At 47.2% G+C, this 19,740-nt stretch overlaps 1 protein-coding gene across 8 annotated transcripts in view; it reads left to right on the forward strand.

Moving 5' to 3' along the window:
• The window catches only part of LOC106569653 (receptor-type tyrosine-protein phosphatase F), a 470,260-nt gene that overhangs the window by 168,172 nt on the left and 282,348 nt on the right, over window positions 1–19,740 (forward strand). For all 8 annotated transcript variants that reach the window (XM_082961019.1, XM_082961018.1, XM_082961020.1 and 5 more), the window contains one exon: window positions 3,696–3,885. In XM_082961019.1, the coding sequence (XP_082817145.1) occupies window positions 3,783–3,885 (103 nt within the window). In that variant the 5' untranslated portion in view covers window positions 3,696–3,782. The remainder of the gene's footprint in view (window positions 1–3,695; window positions 3,886–19,740) is intronic.

A 19,740-nucleotide genomic window follows, 5' to 3' on the forward strand; every position in this document is an offset into this window, starting at 1 on the left:
AGGAGGGGGAGGGGCTACAGTGGCTTCGGAGGGGGAGGGGCTACAGTAGCCTATTCTTTGGTGGGGGAGGGGCTACATTAGCCTAGGCTTCGGAGGGGGAGGGGCTACAGTAACCTCGGCTATGGATGGGGAGGTGTTACAGTAGCCTAGGCTTCGGAGGGGGATGGGCTACAGTAGCCTCGGCTTCGGAGGGGGAGGGGCTACAGTAGCCTATTCTTCAGAGGGGGAGGGGCTACAGTAGCCTCGGCTTTGGAGGGGGAGGGGCTACAGTAGCCTATTCTTCGGAGGGGGAGGAGCTACAGTAGCCTAGGCTTCGGATGGGGAGGGGCTACAGTAGCCTATTCTTCGGAGGGGGAGGTGCTACAGTAGCCTTTGGAGGGGGAGGGGCTACAGTAGCCTAGGCTTCGGGGGGGGGAGGGGCTACAGTAGCATAGGCTTCGGAGGGGGAGGGGCTACAGTAGCCTAAATCAAATCAAATCAAATGTATTTATATAGCCCTTCTTCCATCAGCTGATATCTCAAAGTGCTGTACAGAAAGGCTATACATTTATTATTTTGTTCATTTGACAGCTCTTTATTGTGCATATCAGCATTTGTAATCACATTAAAATACAAGGTATAATAAGGACTGGACATTATGGATGTGCCATAATGGAGGTGGAGGGGCTACAGTAGCATAGGCTTCAGAGGGGGAGAGGCTACAGTAGCCTATGCTTTGGAGGGGGAGGGGCTACAGTAGCATAAGCTTCAGAGGGGGAGGGGCTACAGTAGCCTAGGCTTTGGAGGGGGAGGGGCTACAGTAGCCTTTGGAGGGGGAGGGACAGGTAGCCTACACACGCATACACACTGGCAAAGATTTCCAGCTGGCAGGCAGATGCTGGAATTTGTTTCTGAGTGACAGAGTGAGGGCTTTGAAAATAAGCTTTGTGTTTTTTGTGGGACTGTAAAAAAATGCCCAGAATGTAAAATAACGTTATCAATTGGTTCCTATGCTTTTAAAATAACAGTTCTATTCCGGAACAGTATTGATCACTTTTGTTCCCGGTTCTGATTCTGTTCCTTGACAATGTTGTTATTTTTAGTTTTTATGTTCTGTTCCCTGAACTGTCTGTTTCCCCCAGGTCCCTAGAGAAGGTATGAGTTAACTAACTGTCTGTTTCCCCAAGGTCCCTACAGAAGCTGTGTATGCAGACATGCTCTTGCAGTGTGTTTGATTTGAGCCCATCTGACATTTTCATTTGTTAATATGGAACATTAAGGGGGCGGTGTGTACTAGTCTGTCCCCAGGGAGTCACTGTGTACTAGTCTGTCCCCAGCTATCGCCCATCAAGGGGTTAGTGGGTTAGCAATCGCCCATCAAGGAGGGGTTAGAGGGATAGTTATCGCCCATCAAGGAGGGGTTAGAGGGGTAGTTATCACCCATCAAGGAGGGGTTAGAGGGGTAGTTATCGCCCATCAAGGAGGGGTTAGAGGGGTAGTTATCGCCCATCAAGGAGGGGTTAGAGGGGTAGTTATCGCCCATCAAGGAGGGGTTAGAGGGATAGTTATCGCCCATCAAGGAGGGGTTAGAGGGGTAGCTATCGCCCATCAAGGAGGGTTTAGAGGGGTAGTTATCGTCCATCAAGGAGGGGTTAGAGGGGTAGTTATCGCCCATCAAGGAGGGGTTAGAGGGGTAGTTATCGCCCATCAAGGAGGGGTTAGAGGGGTAGTTATCGCCCATCAAGGAGGGGTTAGAGGGGTAGTTATCACCCATCAAGGAGGGGTTAGAGGGGTAGTTATCGCCCATCAAGGAGGGGTTAGAGGGGTAGTTATCGCCCATCAAGGAGGGGTTAGAGGGGTAGCTATCGCCCATCAAGGAGGGGTTAGAGGGGTAGTTATCGCCCATCAAGGAGGGGTTAGAGGGGTAGTTATCGCCCATCAAGGAGGGGTTAGAGGGGTGGTTATCGCCCATCAAGGAGGGGTTAGAGGGGTAGTTATCGCCCATCAAGGGGTTAGTGAGTTAGTTATCGCCCATCAAGGAGGGGTTAGAGGGGTAGTTATCGCCCATCAAGGAGGGGTTAGAGGTGTGGTTATCACCCATCAAGGAGGGGTTAGAGGGGTGGTTATCGCCCATCAAGGAGGGGTTAGAGGGGTAGCTATCACCCATCAAGGAGGGGTTAGAGGGGTAGTTATCGCCCATCAAGGAGGGGTTAGAGGGGTAGTTATCGCCCATCAAGGAGGGGTTAGAGGGGTAGCTATCGCCCATCAAGGGGTTAGTGAGTTAGTTATCGCCCATCAAGGAGGGGTTAGAGGGGTAGTTATCGCCCATCAAGGAGGGGTTAGAGGGGTGGTTATCACCCATCAAGGAGGGGTTAGAGGGGTAGCTATCGCCCATCAAGGAGGGGTTAGAGGGGTAGTTATCGCCCATCAAGGAGGGGTTAGAGGGGTAGTTATCACCCATCAAGGAGGGGTTAGAGGGGTAGTTATCGCCCATCAAGGAGAGGTTAGAGGGTAGTTATCGTCCATCAAGGAGGGGTTAGAGGGGTAGTTATCGCCCATCAAGGAGGGGTTAGAGGGGTAGTTATCGCCCATCAAGGAGGGGTTAGAGGGGTAGCTATCGCCCATCAAGGAGGGGTTAGAGGTGTGGTTATCGCCCATCAAGGAGGGGTTAGAGGGGTAGCTATCGCCCATCAAGGAGGGGTTAGAGGGGTAGTTATCGCCCATCAAGGAGGGGTTAGAGGGATAGTTATCGCCCATCAAGGAGGGGTTAGAGGGGTAGTTATCACCCATCAAGGAGGGGTTAGAGGGGTAGTTATCACCCATCAAGGAGGGGTTAGAGGGGTAGTTATCGCCCATCAAGGAGGGGTTAGAGGGGTAGCTATCGCCCATCACGGAGGGGTTAGAGGGGTAGTTATCGCCCATCAAGGAGGGGTTAGAGGGGTAGTTATCGCCCATCAAGGAGGGGTTAGAGGGGTAGTTATCACCCATCAAGGAGGGGTTAGAGGGGTAGTTATCGTCCATCAAGGAGGGGTTAGAGGGGTAGTTATCGCCCATCAAGGAGGGGTTAGAGGGGTGGTTATCGCCCATCAAGGAGGGGTTAGAGGGGTGGTTATCACCCATCAAGGAGGGGTTAGAGGGGTAGTTATCGCCCATCAAGGAGGGGTTAGAGGGGTAGTTATCGCCCATCAAGGAGGGGTTAGAGGGGTGGTTATCGCCCATCAAGGAGGGGTTAGAGGGGTGGTTATCACCCATCAAGGAGGGGTTAGAGGGATAGTTATCGCCCATCAAGGAGGGGTTAGAGGGGTAGTTATCGCCCATCAAGGAGGGGTTAGAGGGGTAGTTATCGCCCATCAAGGAGGGGTTAGAGGGGTAGTTATCGCCCATCAAGGAGGGGTTAGAGAGTTAGCTATCGCCCATCAAGGAGGGGTTAGTTTTCTTGTCTCCCCAGGATTCTCTGTTGATTGTTATGCCACATTTCTAACGTTTAGGAAAGTGCTAATGCTGAGCTATCTGGTTTTATATAGTCTGGATAGTGTTGTTACCGATTGTGTCTTTGATGGATCCAAGCTACACTTTTTTCCCGTCTGGCTTTTGTACCAGCATTTTGCGGAAGTTGTTGTTGTTTACTTCCGTCAGATCAGATCAGTTCAGATCAGATCAAATGAAGTGTTTAAATGAAAACACTAACGTCCTGTCTTCTCTCTGTCTCCTCCCAGGTGTCTGTGTTTTGATCGTGTGTGAGGTGAGGTGTGTGTCTTCGTTGAGAGGAGGGAGGAGGAGTCGCTGTGCCAACCTGGACCATCATGGTGCCTGACATTCACCCTGCAGTTCCCCTCCTGCCCAGGGGGGCGGTGCCACCCCTCCTGCTGCTACTCAGCTGCCTGGTGCTCTCCTCTCAGGCTGACAGTAAGTACTGTACTTTATGTAGGACTAAAAAACATGTTTTTAAACTATACCCTAGGATCATGCCAGAATACAGCCATGCCTCTGTTGCATGGTGTTAATAACACTAAGTTTGTGGGTTTGATTCCTGTTGGAGTCACTTACTAAAACACACTCACTGTACTTTAAGTTGTTTTGGATAAAAGCGTTTACTAAATGGCATATATTATAATACATAAACAAAGTCGTATGTTTCTTTAGATTTTATACCGATTGAGGGACCAAATAGAGTTCAACTTGTAGTTTATCGTTTCATTTGTTCAGTCAGTCTGCCTCTTAACAGAAGTGCACTATTACAGTACATTAAACCGGATTGCTGAATATTAATTTGCGCTCTAGCTTGTTTGTTTGTTTGTTTGCTTAAGGAGACGCTGCTCATGCTGTGCAATTTTCTGCTTAATTTAACTCCGTACATACCACTCCAGGGCCCATTTTCCCAATGGAGCTGGAACTTAGTCTCACGAGTGTTTTAATCATGCGTCTTTCCTACAACGGCCCAAGATGTAACATGTGTTTTCCCCAAAACACCATGCAGTGAGAACGGTCGCTAAGGGCATCGTTGGAGCCTGTCAACACTGATAGGATCGGAAAGAAACGCAGCGCTGGTCTCAGATCAGTTGTCTCCATTTAAATCTGACTTTAACATTTATAATTATTTCACAATACTGACGACGGATCAGATCCTAGAGAAATATTACCACCTACGATTTGGCAAATCATTGCGCACGTTAGGCTACAAGTCATGAAATATATTGAGAGAAACTACAGACAGTAGCATACAAGTAACAAAATTGAACTCAATTGATTGAACATTAAATGTTTTCAATATGATTTAAATAGGTATATAGCCTACTGTTTTATATTTTAATGCAGTCATCTCATTTGAAGCACCTTTTTATAAATTGTTTGTTTGTATCAATTGCAAAGACATTGTCAAGTTTGAATTTGTAGTTAACTTTGTTCTGAAGTCATCGGTGGTCACAGAGACGGATAAAACCATGTGATTCTGTTTAGCGGAGATCTTCTGTGTGTGAAGAGACGCAGGAAGGAAAAACTGTACTGGTCCAGTCCACTTGGACTCCTAGGTGGATTCTGTTAGCACCATACTCAGCTGCTTTCTAAATGCACTCAGTCTCCTGGTGTCCTGTAGAATATTCTAGAAACAGTACATGGGTAGTGTGTGTGTGTGTGTGTGTGTGTGTGTGTGTGTGTGTGTGTTGTGTGTGTGTGTGTGTGTCTCTGTCTGTCTGTCTGTCTGTCTGTCTGTCTGTCTGTCTGTCTGTCTGTCTGTCTGTCTGTCTGTCTGTCTGTCTGTCTGTCTGTCTGTCTGTGTGTGTGACCTCAGTGCCTTGCTGTCCATCTTAATGAAGATTGGGGTCTGGAGAAGTGCTCTCTTCGAGATGTGTCGCTGTCGCTAGATTCTGGGGCCCCTGTGGGTCTGTGTGCCCCCCCCCCCCGGGGTTGTCGAGTGTGGAGAGATGCCCTGCCCTACAGAAGAGGAGGGGGTCAAGGACCAAAATTAATTCAGCACATGACCTCAACTACAGCGCTGTCACAGGGTCACTGTAATTCAATTAGATCACACAGTCATTTTCTATCTCACGTTTCAACCTTCCCTGCCACTCGCCGTGTGACCGTTAGCTTCAGATCTGAACACGTGTCAGTGTATTACTGACCTTCGGGAACGTGTTGTATTCTCTACTATTGTTCTCCAGAATCCTGACTGCGTGCTGTACGCCAAGGCTTCCATTTCCTCCACAATAATGTAGAGATGAGTCATTTCAGCCCCCCTTTTTTCACCTCTGATCCTCCAACATATAGGAGAAGTGGTTATGTCATGTTTGAGTGGTAAATAAATTAAACTCAGCCCTGCGTTAGTCAGAACAGAAACAAAGATAAACAATTGACTGGAATATTATTTTCCTGTTAATTAGCCTATCTGATGTGGTAGCTTCTATCTAGCTATGTGGTCCTCTGCTCTTCTCTCGACAGACAGACAGACAGACAGACAGACAGACAGACAGACAGACAGACAGACAGACAGACAGACAGACAGACAGACAGACAGACAGACAGACAGACAGACAGACAGACAGACAGACAGACAGACAGACAGACAGACAGACAGACAGACAGACCTCTTCTAAAGCTGGTCCCCTCTGTTCTGCTGCCTAACAAACTCCAGTAATCAGATCATTACCAGGTAAAACAACCCAGTGGAGCCTTTTAATTCTCACACAAAGACAGTCTCTGTGTCGTGACCAACTGGAAACCTTTTCTTCTGATCAGACAGTCACTGCGTCTCTCTCTACAATGGGCTGGTAGTTAAGGACAGTCACTGCGTCTCTCTCTACAATGGGCTGGTAGTTAACCTCTTGGGGCTAGGTGGGACGCTAGCGTGCCACCTGTGGTGCACTCCATCAACAGCAGGTGCATTTCAAGAGCGGCAAATTTGAATCCAAATAAATGTCAAAATTCAAATTTTTCAAAAATACAACTATGTTACACCATTTGAAAGATAAACATCTCCTTAATCTAACCACGTTTTACGATTTCAAAAAGGTTTTACGGCGAAAGCATAAATTTAGAGTATGTTAGGACAGTACATTTACAAGAGTTGTGTGTAATGTTTTGTCAAGTCAAAGACAGGGTCACCAAAACCATAAAACCAGCTAAAATGATACACTAACCTTTTACAATCTCCATCAGATGACACTCCTAGGACATTATGTTAGACAATGCATGCATTTTTAGTTCTATCAAGTTCATATTTATATACAAAAACAGCGTTTTACTATGGCATTGATGTTGAGGAAATCGTTTCCCTCCAATAACCGGCAGTCAAGTCAGCGTCAGAAATTAAATAATTAAAATTAGAAAACATTGTTAAAATATTATATTGTCATTTAAAGAATTATAGATTTACATCTTTTGAACGCAATCAACTTGCCAGATTTAAAAATAACCTTACTGGGAAATCACACTTTGCAATAATCTGAGCACTGTGCCCAGAAAAATACGCGTTGCGATACAGACTAGACGTCATGTTGGGGAGATCTAAAATCGAAAATACTATGTAAATAATCCATTACCTTTGATTCTCTTCATCAGATGTCACTTCCAGGTATCACAGGTCCATAACGAATGTAGTTTTGTTCAAAAAAGCTCATCATTTATGTCCAAAAATCTCCGTCTCGTTAGCACATGATGTAAGCCAGCCGGACTTCTCGTCATGAACGAGGGGAAAAAATATATTTCCGTTCGTTCAAACATGTCAAACGTTGTATAGCATAAATCATTAGGGCCTTTTTTAACCAGAACATGAATAATATTCAAGGTGGACGAATGCATAGCCTTTTATAACGTATTGGAACGAGGGTACCCAACATGAAGTAGCGCGCCAGGTGTCTAATGGGACATCACCGTTCCATGGCTCTTGTTCGGTCAGATCTCCCTCCAGAAGACTCAAAACACTTTGTAAAGGCTGGTGACATCTAGTGGAAGCAATAGGAAGTGCCAAAATATTCCTAAACCCCTGTGTCTTTCAATGGGATAGCTTTAAAGTCAATACAACACATCAGGTATCCACTTCCTGTCAGAAAATGTCTCAGGGTTTTGCCTGCCAAATGAGTTCTGTTATACTCACAGACACCATTCAAACAGTTTTGGAAACTTTAGAGTGTTTTCTATCCATATATAATAAGTATATGCATATTCTAGTTACTGGGTAGGATTAGTAACCAGATTAAATCGGGTACATTTTTTTTATCCAGACGTGCAAATGCTGCCCCCTAGACCCAACAGGTTAAGGACAGTCACTGCGTCTCTTTCTACAATGGGCTGGTAGTTAAGGACAGTGACTGAGCCTCTCTACAATGGGCTGGTAGTTAAGGACAGTCACTGAGCCTCTCTCTACAATGGGCTGGTAGTTAAGGACAGTCACTGAGCCTCTCTACAATGGGCTGGTAGTTACAGACAGTCACTGCGTCTCTCTCTACAATGGGCTGGTAGTTAAGGACAGTCACTGAGCCTCTCTACAATGGGCTGGTAGTTAAGGACAGTCACTGAGCCTCTCTCTACAATGGGCTGGTAGTTAAGGACAGTCACTGAGCCTCTCTCTACAATGGACTGGTAGTTTAGGACAGTCACTGAGCCTCTCTCTACAATGGGCTGGTAGTTAAGGACAGTCACTGAGCCTCTCTCTACAATGGGCTGGTAGTTAAGGACAGTCACTGAGCCTCTCTCTACAATGGGCTGGTAGTTAAGGACAGCAGGAGACAGTTGTCTGGGTCATAGTCAAAACAGCCAGCTACACGAGACAGATATCTATCCCAGCCTGTCAGACCTCAGGCTGCTTCTTTACATAGTGATATAAGGAACCTACATTTACATCTGAGACATTTTGCATAACGATGATGTAGATTCATAGCTGCCTGCACCAAATTGTCGTTTGTTGTTGGAGACAGATGAGACAAGATAAAGTTCCTTTTCACATTGGGAGAGAGAAGTAAAAATAATTTTAAAAAGGAAATAAAAGGGAATTGTTGTTTCCTGTTTTCAAATGCATGTTGCTTTTCAATTCAGTGCGTTTTCTGGGATTTCCAGCCCTTTTAGTACCCAGACCGTTCCACCTGTTTTGTAAGATCCATTATTGGGAGTAGACCAATAGAATCCCTCCCACCCCAGTGTTCCAGAATCTAGGGGCCGTATGAGGCGTTGTGACATCATTAGTCTCATGTGAGCATTTAACCCCGTCCTGTACAGACGGCCAGGGTAATCAATCCTGAGTGGTGACCTCAGACACCCCGTTGATCCCTAGGGAACACACTGTAATCAACCCGTCTCTATAGAACACAGTAGACCACCGCTCCTTCACCAACAAGGTCATACTCAAAGTCACACGGAACAAAACCCACCATGTCTTTACATTATCCCTTAAATATAATGGTTCATCTCTTTATTTCATGGGCGTCGATGGGAAACCTTTGGTACTTTTTATTTTTACTTTCGTTTTAATCTTGAGACATCTGTAGTGTCCCTTTCATGACAGTCAAGACCACTGAGCTTCTCTTAGTGCTCCCGCCTGTTATTGTACTAGCCTGGTCCCAGATCAGTTTGTGCTATCATGTCAAGTCCCTGCCCGCCTGTTATTGTACTAGCCTGGTCCCAGATCAGTTTGTGCTATCATGTCAAGTCCCTGCCATGCCTGTTATTGTACTAGCCTGGTCCCAGATCAGTTAGTGCTATCATGTCAAGTCCCTGCCATGCCTGTTATTGTACTAGCCTGGTCCCAGATCAGTTTGTGCTATCATGTCAAGTCCCTGCCATGCCTGTTATTGTACTAGCCTGGTCCCAGATCAGTTTGTGCTATCATGTCAAGTCCCTGCCATGCCTGTTATTGTACTAGCCTGGTCCCAGATCAGTTTGTGCTATCATGTCAAGTCCCTACCATGCCTGTTATTGTACTAGCCTGGTCGCAGATCAGTTTGTGCTATCATGTCAAGTCCCTGCCATGCCTGTTATTGTACTAGCCTGGTCCCAGATCAGTTTGTGCTATCATGTCAAGTCCCTGCCATGCCTGTTATTGTACTAGCCTGGTCCCAGATCAGTTTGTGCTATCATGTCAAGTCCCTGCCATGCCTGTTATTGTACTAGCCTGGTCCCAGATCAGTTTGTGCTATCATGTCAAGTCCCTGCCATGCCTGTTATTGTACTAGCCTGGTCCCAGATCAGTTTGTGCTATCATGTCAAGTCCCTGCCATGCCTGTTATTGTACTAGCCTGGTCCCAGATCAGTTTGTGCTATCATGTCAAGTCCCTGCCATGCCTGTTATTGTACTAGCCTGGTCCCAGATCAGTTTGTGCTATCATGTCAAGTCCCTGCCCGCCTGTTATTGTACTAGCCTGGTCCCAGATCAGTTTGTGCTATCATGTCAAGTCCCTGCCATGCCTGTTATTGTACTAGCCTGGTCCCAGATCAGTTAGTGCTATCATGTCAAGTCCCTGCCATGCCTGTTATTGTACTAGCCTGGTCCCAGATCAGTTAGTGCTATCATGTCAAGTCCCTGCCATGCCTGTTATTGTACTAGCCTGGTCCCAGATCAGTTTGTGCTATCATGTCAAGTCCCTGCCATGCCTGTTATTGTACTAGCCTGGTCCCAGATCAGTTTGTGCTATCATGTCAAGTCCCTGCCATGCCAAACATGGAAAGGAGTGACAAAGAGTGGCATGATGGCATAAACAGACTGGTAAAATATATGTGTCATAAGGCATCACTCTGGGATGTAAAATATGTTTTACTATGATTATTAGTCGCTGTGGATACGAGTAGGATCTCTGCTAAAATGTACAAGTTGACTTCATGTAAATGGTTACAATTATTTTTCCAAGTCACTCTCCTAGCCTGCTGTTTCAAGAAGACTCCTTAGTCCTTCAAAAAAAAAAGCTGAATGGTAAATAAATAGTATATGCATAGCTAATAGAAGCAGTTCAACACCAAACGCCTCAGAAAGAGAAAGGTTGAGAAAAAGAACATTGATCTTTTCTCTGTTAACCTGTTGGGGCTAGGGGGCAGTATTTTCACGGCTGGATAAAAAAACGTACCCGATTTAATCTGTCTGTGTCTGTGAGTATAACAGAACTCATTTGGCAGGCAAAACCCTGAGACATTTTCTGACAGGAAGTGGATACCTGATGTGTTGAATTACCTTTAAGCCTATGCCATTGAAACACACAGGGGCTGATTAATGTTTTGGCACTTCCTATTGCTTCCACTAGATGTCACCAGCCTTTACAAAGTGTTTTGAATCTTCTACTATGAGATCTGACCGAACAAGAGCCTTGGAACGGTGATGGCCGATTAGACTCTGGCGTGCGAGGTCATGTTGGGTACCCTCGTTCCAAAACGTTTTAAAAGAGAATGCATTCGTCCACCTTGAATATTATTCATGTTCTGGTTAAAAAAGGCCCTAATGATTTATGCTATACAACGTTTGACATGTTTGAACGAACGTAAATATATTTTTTCCCCTCGTTCATGACGAGAAGTCCGGCTGGCTTAGATCATGTGCTAACAACACAGATCTTTTTGGATATAAATGATGAGCTTTTTTGAACAAAACTACATTCGTTATGGACCTGGGAAATCCGGGAAGTGACATCTGATGAAGAGAATCAAAGGTAATGGATTATTTACATAGTATTTTCGATTTTAGATCTCTCCAACATGGCCGTTTGTCTGTATAGCAAAGCATATTTTTCTGGGCGCAGTGCTCAGATTATTGCAAAGTGTGATTTCCCAGTAAGGTTATTTTTAAATCTGGCAAGTTGATTGCGTTCAAGAGATGTAAATCTATAATTCTTTAAATGACAATATAATATTTTACCAATGTTTTCTAATTTTAATTATTTAATTTGTGGTGCTGACTTGACTGCCGGTTATTGGAGGGAAACGATTTCCTCAACATCAATGCCATAGTAAAACGCTGTTTTTGGATATAAATATGAACTTGATAGAACTAAAAATGCATGCATTGTCTAACATAATGTCCTAGGAGTGTCATCTGATGGAGATTGTAAAAGGTTAGTGCATCATTTTAGCTGGTTTTATGCTTTTGGTGACCCTGTCTTTGAATTGACAAAACATTACACACAGCTATTGTCAATGTACTCTCCTAACATAATCTAACTTTATGCTTTCGCCGTAAAACCTTTTTGAAATCGGACAACGTGGTTAGATTAAGGAGATGTTTATCTTTCAAAGGGTGTAAGATAGTTGTATGTTTGAAAAATTTGAATTTTGACATTTATTTGGTTTCAAATTTGCCGCTCTTGAAATGCACCTGCTGTTGATAGGGTGCACCACGGGTGGCACGCTAGCGTCCCACATAGCCCCAAGAAGTTAAAGGGGTTTTCTTGAAGGCTCAGTAATAGTAGTCTGTAAACTGACGTGTTAAAGGGGTTTTCTTGAAGGCTCAGTAGTAGTAGTCTGTAAACTGACGTGTTAAAGGGGTTTTCTTGAAGGCTCAGTAGTAGTAGTCTGTAAACTGACGTGTTAAAGGGGTTTTCTTGAAGGCTCAGTAATAGTAGTCTGTAAACTGACGTGTTAAAGGGGTTTTCTTGAAGGCTCAGTAGTAGTAGTCTGTAAACTGACGTGTTAAAGGGGTTTTCTTGAAGGCTCAGTAGTAGTAGTCTGTAAACTGACGTGTTAAAGGGGTTTTCTTGAAGGCTCAGTAGTAGTAGTCTGTAAACTGACGTGTTAAAGGGGTTTTCTTGAAGGCTCAGTAGTAGTAGTCTGTAAACTGACGTGTTAAAGGGGTTTTCTTGAAGGCTCAGTAGTAGTAGTCTGTAAACTGACGTGTTAAAGGGGTTTTCTTGAAGGCTCAGTAGTAGTAGTCTGTAAACTGACGTGTTAAAGGGGTTTTCTTGAAGGCTCAGTAGTAGTAGTCTGTAAACTGACGTGTTAAAGGGGTTTTCTTGAAGGCTCAGTAGTAGTAGTCTGTAAACTGACGTGTTAAAGGGGTTTTCTTGAAGGCTCAGTAGTAGTAGCCTGTAAACTGACGTGAAGTTAAGATCTGGGGTAGAAATCTGTAAACCCATTAGCCATTGTTTGTCCAGACATGAGTGCAGGGGAACAGAAGGATCGAGAATAAGGGAGTGGAGTGGGTGGGCGGCTGGATGGATGGAAATTGGATTGTGTTTTTTTGAAGTGTCCATATGGTCACCCAGCGAAAATTGACTGGGATGGAAATTGATTCATTTTAATTAAAAGTAACCACATCCAGCATGGAGAGCAACCTGATACTGGTAGTCCACAGCTGTGGTCCCCTAGACCATCCCAGCCAGGACCACAGACACAGGGGACCATCCCAGCCAGGACCACAGACACAGGGGACCATCCCAGCCAGGACCACAGAGACAGGGGACCATCCCAGCCAGGACCACAGAGACAGGGGACCAACCCAGCCAGGACAACAGAGACAGGGGACCATCCCAGCCAGGACCACAGAGACAGGGGACCATCCCAGCCAGGACCACAGAGACAGGGGACCATCCCAGCCAGGACAACAGAGACAGGGGACCATCCCAGCCAGGACAACAGAGACAGGGGACCATCCCAGCTAGGACCACAGAGACAGGGGACCATCCCAGCCAGGACCACAGAGACAGGGGACCATCCCAGCCAGGACCACAGAGACAGGGGATCAACCCAGCCAGGACAACAGAGACAGGGGACCAACCCAGCCAGGACAACAGAGACAGGGGACCAACCCAGCCAGGACAACAGAGACAGGGGACCATCCCAGCCAGGACCACAGAGACAGGGGACCAACCCAGCCAGGACATCAGAGACAGGGGACCAACCCAGCCAGGACAACAGAGACAGGGGACCATCCCAGCCAGGACCACAGAGACAGGGGACCATCCCAGCCAGGACAACAGAGACAGGAGACCATCCCAGCCAGGACAACAGAGACAGGGTACCATCCCAGCCAGGACCACAGAGACAGGGGCCCATCCCAGCCAGGACCACAGAGACAGGGGACCATCCCAGCCAGGACCACAGAGACAGGGGACCAACCCAGCCAGGACAACAGAGACAGGGGACCAACCCAGCCAGGACAACAGAGACAGGGGACCAACCCAGCCAGGACAACAGAGACAGGGGACCATCCCAGCCAGGACCACAGAGACAGGGGACCAACCCAGCCAGGACATCGGAGACAGGGGACCAACCCAGCCAGGACAACAGAGACAGGGGACCATCCCAGCCAGGACAACAGAGACAGGGGACCATCCCAGCCAGGACATCAGAGATAGGGGAACATCCCAGCCAGGACAACAGAGACAGGGGACTATCCCAGCCAGGACCACAGAGACAGGGGACCATCCCAGCCAGGACAACAGAGACAGGGGACCATCCCATCCAGGACAACAGAGACAGGGGACCATCCCAGCCAGGACAACAGAGACAGGGGACCATCCCAGCCAGAACAACAGAGACAGGGGACCATCCCAGCCAGGACAACAGAGACAGGGGACCATCCCAGCCAGGACAACAGAGACAGGGGACCATCCCAGCCAGGACCACAGAGACAGGGGACCTTCCCAGCCAGGACCACAGAGACAGGGGACCATCCCAGCCAGGACCACAGAGACAGGGGACCAACCCAGCCAAGACAACAGAGACAGGGGACCAACCCAGCCAGGACAACAGAGACAGGGGACCAACCCAGCCAGGACAACAGAGACAGGGACCCATCCCAGCCAGGACAACAGAGACAGGGGACCATCCCAGCCAGGACATCAGAGACAGGGGAACATCCCAGCCAGGACCACAGAGACAGGGGACCATCCCAGCCAGGACAACAGAGACAGGGGACCATCCCAGCCAGGACAACAGAGACAGGAGACCATCCCAGCCAACAGAGACAGGGGACCATCCCAGCCAGGACAACAGAGACAGGGGACCATCCCAGCCAGGACAACAGAAACAGGGGACCATCCCAGCCAGGACCACAGAGACAGGGGACCATCCCAGCCAGGACAACAGAGACAGGGGACCAACCCAGCCAGGACAACAGAGACAGGGGACCATCCCAGCCAGGACAACAGAGACAGGGGACCATCCCAGCCAGGACATCAGAGACAGGGGACCATCCCAGCCAGGACATCAGAGACAGGGGACCAACCCAGCCAGGACCACAGAGACAGGGGACATCCCAGCCAGGACAACAGAGACAGGAGACCATCCCAGCCAGGACCACAGAGACAGGGGAAGAGAGGGATGGAGAGGGAGGTGGGGTGCTTGTGGGAGTGAAGCAACAGAGAGAGAGTGATGGAGAAAGACAGGGGGATAAGAATGGCCAAATAACAGAGAGAGAGAAAGTTAGAGAGAGAGAGAAAGTTGTAGAGAGAGAGAGAGAGAGAGAGAGAGGAAGCCTTTCATGTGTCAGAGCAGCAATGTCATGGCATCGTCAGGGAGGAGAGGGGGAGTATAGGAGGGAGGAGGGTCGTCCGAGGTTAACGATGGGAGATTAATAGTTGAATTAGTCCGTTCGATAGCAAGGCAGAGAGAGGAGGAAGGAGTCACCACCCAAACCCTCCTCACACAACAACACCAACCAACATCCATCTTAAAGGGAACGGAGAGAAATGGCTGAAGGTATCTCACCTGTCTCAGTTCACATCTCTGTGTAACAGTAGATAGTTAAGCCTACACATTGAGATGTGGAAAATGGAGGCATGTTCTCTAGGCCAGGTATTCTTCACATTTTCAAACAGTACATTTATTTTTTCCAACGGGGCTATACATTTGGGTGAGTTTTTATTCTTGACTGAGTAGCCTCGTTTCACTGTCAAAAATCTAATTAAACCATCTAGTTTTCAGCGAAATAACAACACAATGTCAAATACAGGTAGCCTATTCAAATAATTAACATCCAATCACATTAACCGTTACTCTCTCACGTGGGAATTCCACTAACGGTCCGTATGTACAGTAGCCAAATGTAGCTGCTGCTCATTCCGTTTGCTCGAAAATGGATAAATGGTTAAAAAAAGTAAGGCCCAAGTCCATAGAGACACATACCAGCTCTAGTGGTAGTACTGCTACTACCAGCAGTACTGCTGGTACTGCAGTACTACTACTACACCTACTACTACCAGCAGTACTACACCTGCTACTACCAGCAGTACTACACCCGCTACTACCAGCAGTACTACACCTGATACTACCAGCAGTACTACACCTATTACTACCAGCAGTACTACACCTACTACTACCAGCAGTACTACACCTGCTATGACCAGCAGTACTACACCTACTACTACCAGCAGTACTACACCTACTACTACCAGCAGTACTACACCTACTACTACCAGCAGTACTACACCTACTACTACCAGCAGTACTACACCTGCTACGACCAGCAGTACTACACCTGCTACTACCAGCAGTACTACACCTACTACTACCAGCAGTACTACACCTGCTACGACCAGCAGTACTACACCTGCTACGACCAGCAGTACTACACCTGCTACGACCAGCAGTACTACACCTGCTACTACCAGCAGTACTACACCTACTACTACCAGCAGTACTACACCTACTACTACCAGCAGTACTACACCTGCTACAACCAGCAGTACTACACCTACTACTACCAGCAGTACTACACCTGCTACGACCAGCAGTACTACACCTGCTACTACCAGCAGTACTACACCTACTACTACCAGCAGTACTACACCTGCTACTACCAGCAGTACTACACCTACTACTACCAGCAGTACTACACCTGCTACAACCAGCAGTACTACACCTACTACTACCAGCAGTACTACACCTGCTACGACCAGCAGTACTACACCTGCTACTACCAGCAGTACTACACCTACTACTACCAGCAGTACTACACCTGCTACTACCAGCAGTACTACACCTGCACCTGTCAACGACACACGTTGTTCTGCTTCCACGAGCGCATCCAATGCTAGCATCAGTAAATCTACATGTGTTGTTAGCCCAGCTAGCATGGACACTGACAGTTGTGAATCTGATGCAGCTGAAGGCTACTGCCCCCTTACCTGGGAAAGCACCGAACAACAGACAGGGACGTTGGACCATCGAAGAGGCGCAAATATATATTGGGAGTAGTGCCTTTCCTCAGCCACAGTGTGTTATGTGCAAAAGTACTTGTTTGACCGCTTGCATGATGATGAGTTTCTCACATGACTGGCCTATCTGGGTGATGTTTTATCTCTCCTGAATGATCTGAATCTAGGATTACAGGGACTCTCCGCAACTATATTCAATGTGTGGGACAAAATTGAGGCTATGATTAAGAAGTTGGAGCGCTTCTCTGTCTGCATTAACAAGGACAACACACAGATCTAGTCATCATTCTATGATTTGTTGTGTGCAAATGAACTCAAGCTTACGGACAAAGTCAAACGTGTTATAGCAAAGCACCTGAGTGAGTTGGGTGCACAATTATGCAGGTACTTTCCCGAAACGGAGGACACAATCAACTGGATTCGTTATCCCTTTCATGCCCTGCCTCCAGTCCACTTACCAATATCTGAACAAGTGAGCCTCATCAAAATTGCAACAAGCGGTTCTGTGGAAATTGAATTTAATCAGAAGCCACTGCCAGATTTCTGGATTGGGCTGCGCTCAGAGTATCCTGCCTTGGCAAATCACGCTGTTAACACACTGATGACCTTTGCAACCACGTCTCTATGTGAGAGTGGATTCTCGACCCTCACTAGCATGAAAACTAAATACAGGCACAGACTGTGTGTGGGAAATGATTTAAGACTGAGACTCTCTCCAATACAACCCAACATTGTAGAGTTATGAGCATCTTTTCAAGCACACCCTTCTCATTAACCTGTGGTGAGTTACTCACCAATTTCTGATGAACAAATAAGGTTTTATATGTAAGATGGTTAAAGAGCAAAATGATTGATTATTATTAATTGTGCCCTGGTCCTGTAAGAGCTCTTTGTCACTTCCTACGAGCCGGGTTGTGACAAAAACTCACCCTCATTCTTATGTTTAATAAATGTATCGTATAGTGTGTGTGTGTGTGACAGGCTTCCAATGATGGCAAAAAACAACATTGTAGAGTGCGCTGACCCTGGTGCTAGAGGGGGTACAGCTGGGTACAGCTGGAGGTTGAATGTTTTGAAGTGGTACGGGACTATAATCATTTCAGGAACCACTGCTCTATACCATATGCTTGTCCAAAGCTTTGGAGAGACACATTTCTAGAATAAATGTAGGTTTCTTACTTTAGTTAATTTGAATATATTTTGGACATTTGTCATGACTCGACATTCTCTCTCATATTCTCTCCTATCACAGAGGTTGAACTTTGGCTTCAGCAAGGGGGGGGGGGGGGTACATTTGCCTTGAATGATATGAGGTTTAAAATATTTAAGGTCTTCTTGACTGCATCAATATTAAAGTATTACAGGTTCTCTCAGTCCTCTTCCTCACAATGACTCAATAACACACTATTCCCCATTTAGTGCACTACTTTAGACCAGCTCCCTATGGCACCCTATTCCCTATTTAGTGCACTACTTGGGACAGACTGTCAGTCAATCTAACCTGGTGGATTATTCATATCGCTCTACCCCTAGTGAGAAGGAGTTTAAACATAGTCCATTTACATGTTTTCTCAGGATGAATTTAGCTAGCTCTCATGTAGTCAGGTAGTTCCAGCCCTGTGGATAAACCAGGTAGTTCCAGCCCTGTGGATAGACCAGGTAGTCCCAGCTCTGTGGATAAACCAGGTAGTCCAGCCCTGTGTTTAGACTAGGTAGTCCCAGCCCTGTGTTTAGACCAGGTAGTCCCAGCCCTGTGGATAAACCAGGTAGTCTCAGCCCTGTGTTTAGACTAGGTAGTCCCAGCCCTGTGTTTAGACCAGGTAGTCCCAGCCCTGTGGATAAACCAGGTAGTCTCAGCCCTGTGTTTAGACTAGGTAGTCCCAGCCCTGTGTTTAGACCAGGTAGTCCCAGCCCTGTGTTTAGACCAGGTAGTCTCAGCCCTGTGGATAGACCAGGTAGTCCCAGCCCTATGGATAGACCAGGTAGTCTCAGCCCTGTGGATAGACTAGGTAGTCTCAGCCCTGTGGATAGACCAGGTAGTCCCAGCCCTGTGGATAGACCAGGTAGTCTCAGCCCTGTGGATAGACCAGGTAGTTCCAGCCCTGTGGATAGACCAGGTAGTCCCAGCTCTGTGGATAAACCAGGTAGTTCCAGCCCTGTGGATAGACCAGGTAGTCCCAGCCCTGTGGATAAACCAGGTAGTCTCAGCCCTGTGTTTAGACTAGGTAGTCCCAGCCCTGTGTTTAGACCAGGTAGTCCCAGCCCTGTGTTTAGACCAGGTAGTCCCAGCCCTGTGGATAAACCAGGTACTCTCAGCCCTGTGGATAGACCAGGTAGTCCCAGCCCTGTGTTTAGACCAGGTAGTCTCAGCCCTGTGGATAGACCAGGTAGTCCCAGCCCTGTGGATAGACCAGGTAGTCTCAGCCCTGTGGATAGACTAGGTAGTCTCAGCCCTGTGGATAGACTAGGTAGTCTCAGCCCTGTGGATAGACCAGGTAGTCTCAGCCCTGTGGATAGACCAGGTAGTCCCAGCCCTGTGGATAGACCAGGTAGTCTCAGCCCTGTGGATAGACCAGGTAGTCCCAGCCCTGTGGATAGACCAGGTAGTCCCAGCCCTGTGGATAGACCAGGTAGTCTCAGCCCTGTGGATAGACCAGGTAGTCTCAGCCCTGTGGATAAACCAGGTAGTCTCAGCCCTGTGGATAGACCAGGTAGTCTCAGCCCTGTGGAGAGACCAGGTAGTCTCAGCCCTGTGTTTAAACCAGGTAGTCTCAGCCCTGTGGAGAGACCAGGTAGTCTCAGCCCTGTGTTTAAACCAGGTAGTCTCAGCCCTGTGGAGAGACCAGGTAGTCTCAGCCCTGTGGAAAGACCAGGTAGTCTCAGCCCTGTGGAAAGACCAGGCAGTTCCAGAGACAGGTAGACAGAGAGACTAGAGTCTATAGTTGTTCTAGGGGCATCCTCTGAGGTAATTACACAACAAATTACACAACATTAATAATAAACAAATTACACAACATTAATTACACAGCAAATAGCCTGCGGTGAGGAACATTTTATGTGGATGGAAGCTTCTGTTACCTGAGCTGTACTGGGACTATTCTGTACTGTACTGTACTGTACTGTACTGTACTGTACTGTACTGTACTGTACGTACACACACACACACACACACACACACACACACACACACACACACACA

Source organism: Salmo salar, chromosome 14 (assembly GCF_965601325.2).
Source record: "Salmo salar chromosome 14, fSalSal1, whole genome shotgun sequence".
Taxonomy (NCBI): domain Eukaryota; kingdom Metazoa; phylum Chordata; class Actinopteri; order Salmoniformes; family Salmonidae; genus Salmo; species Salmo salar.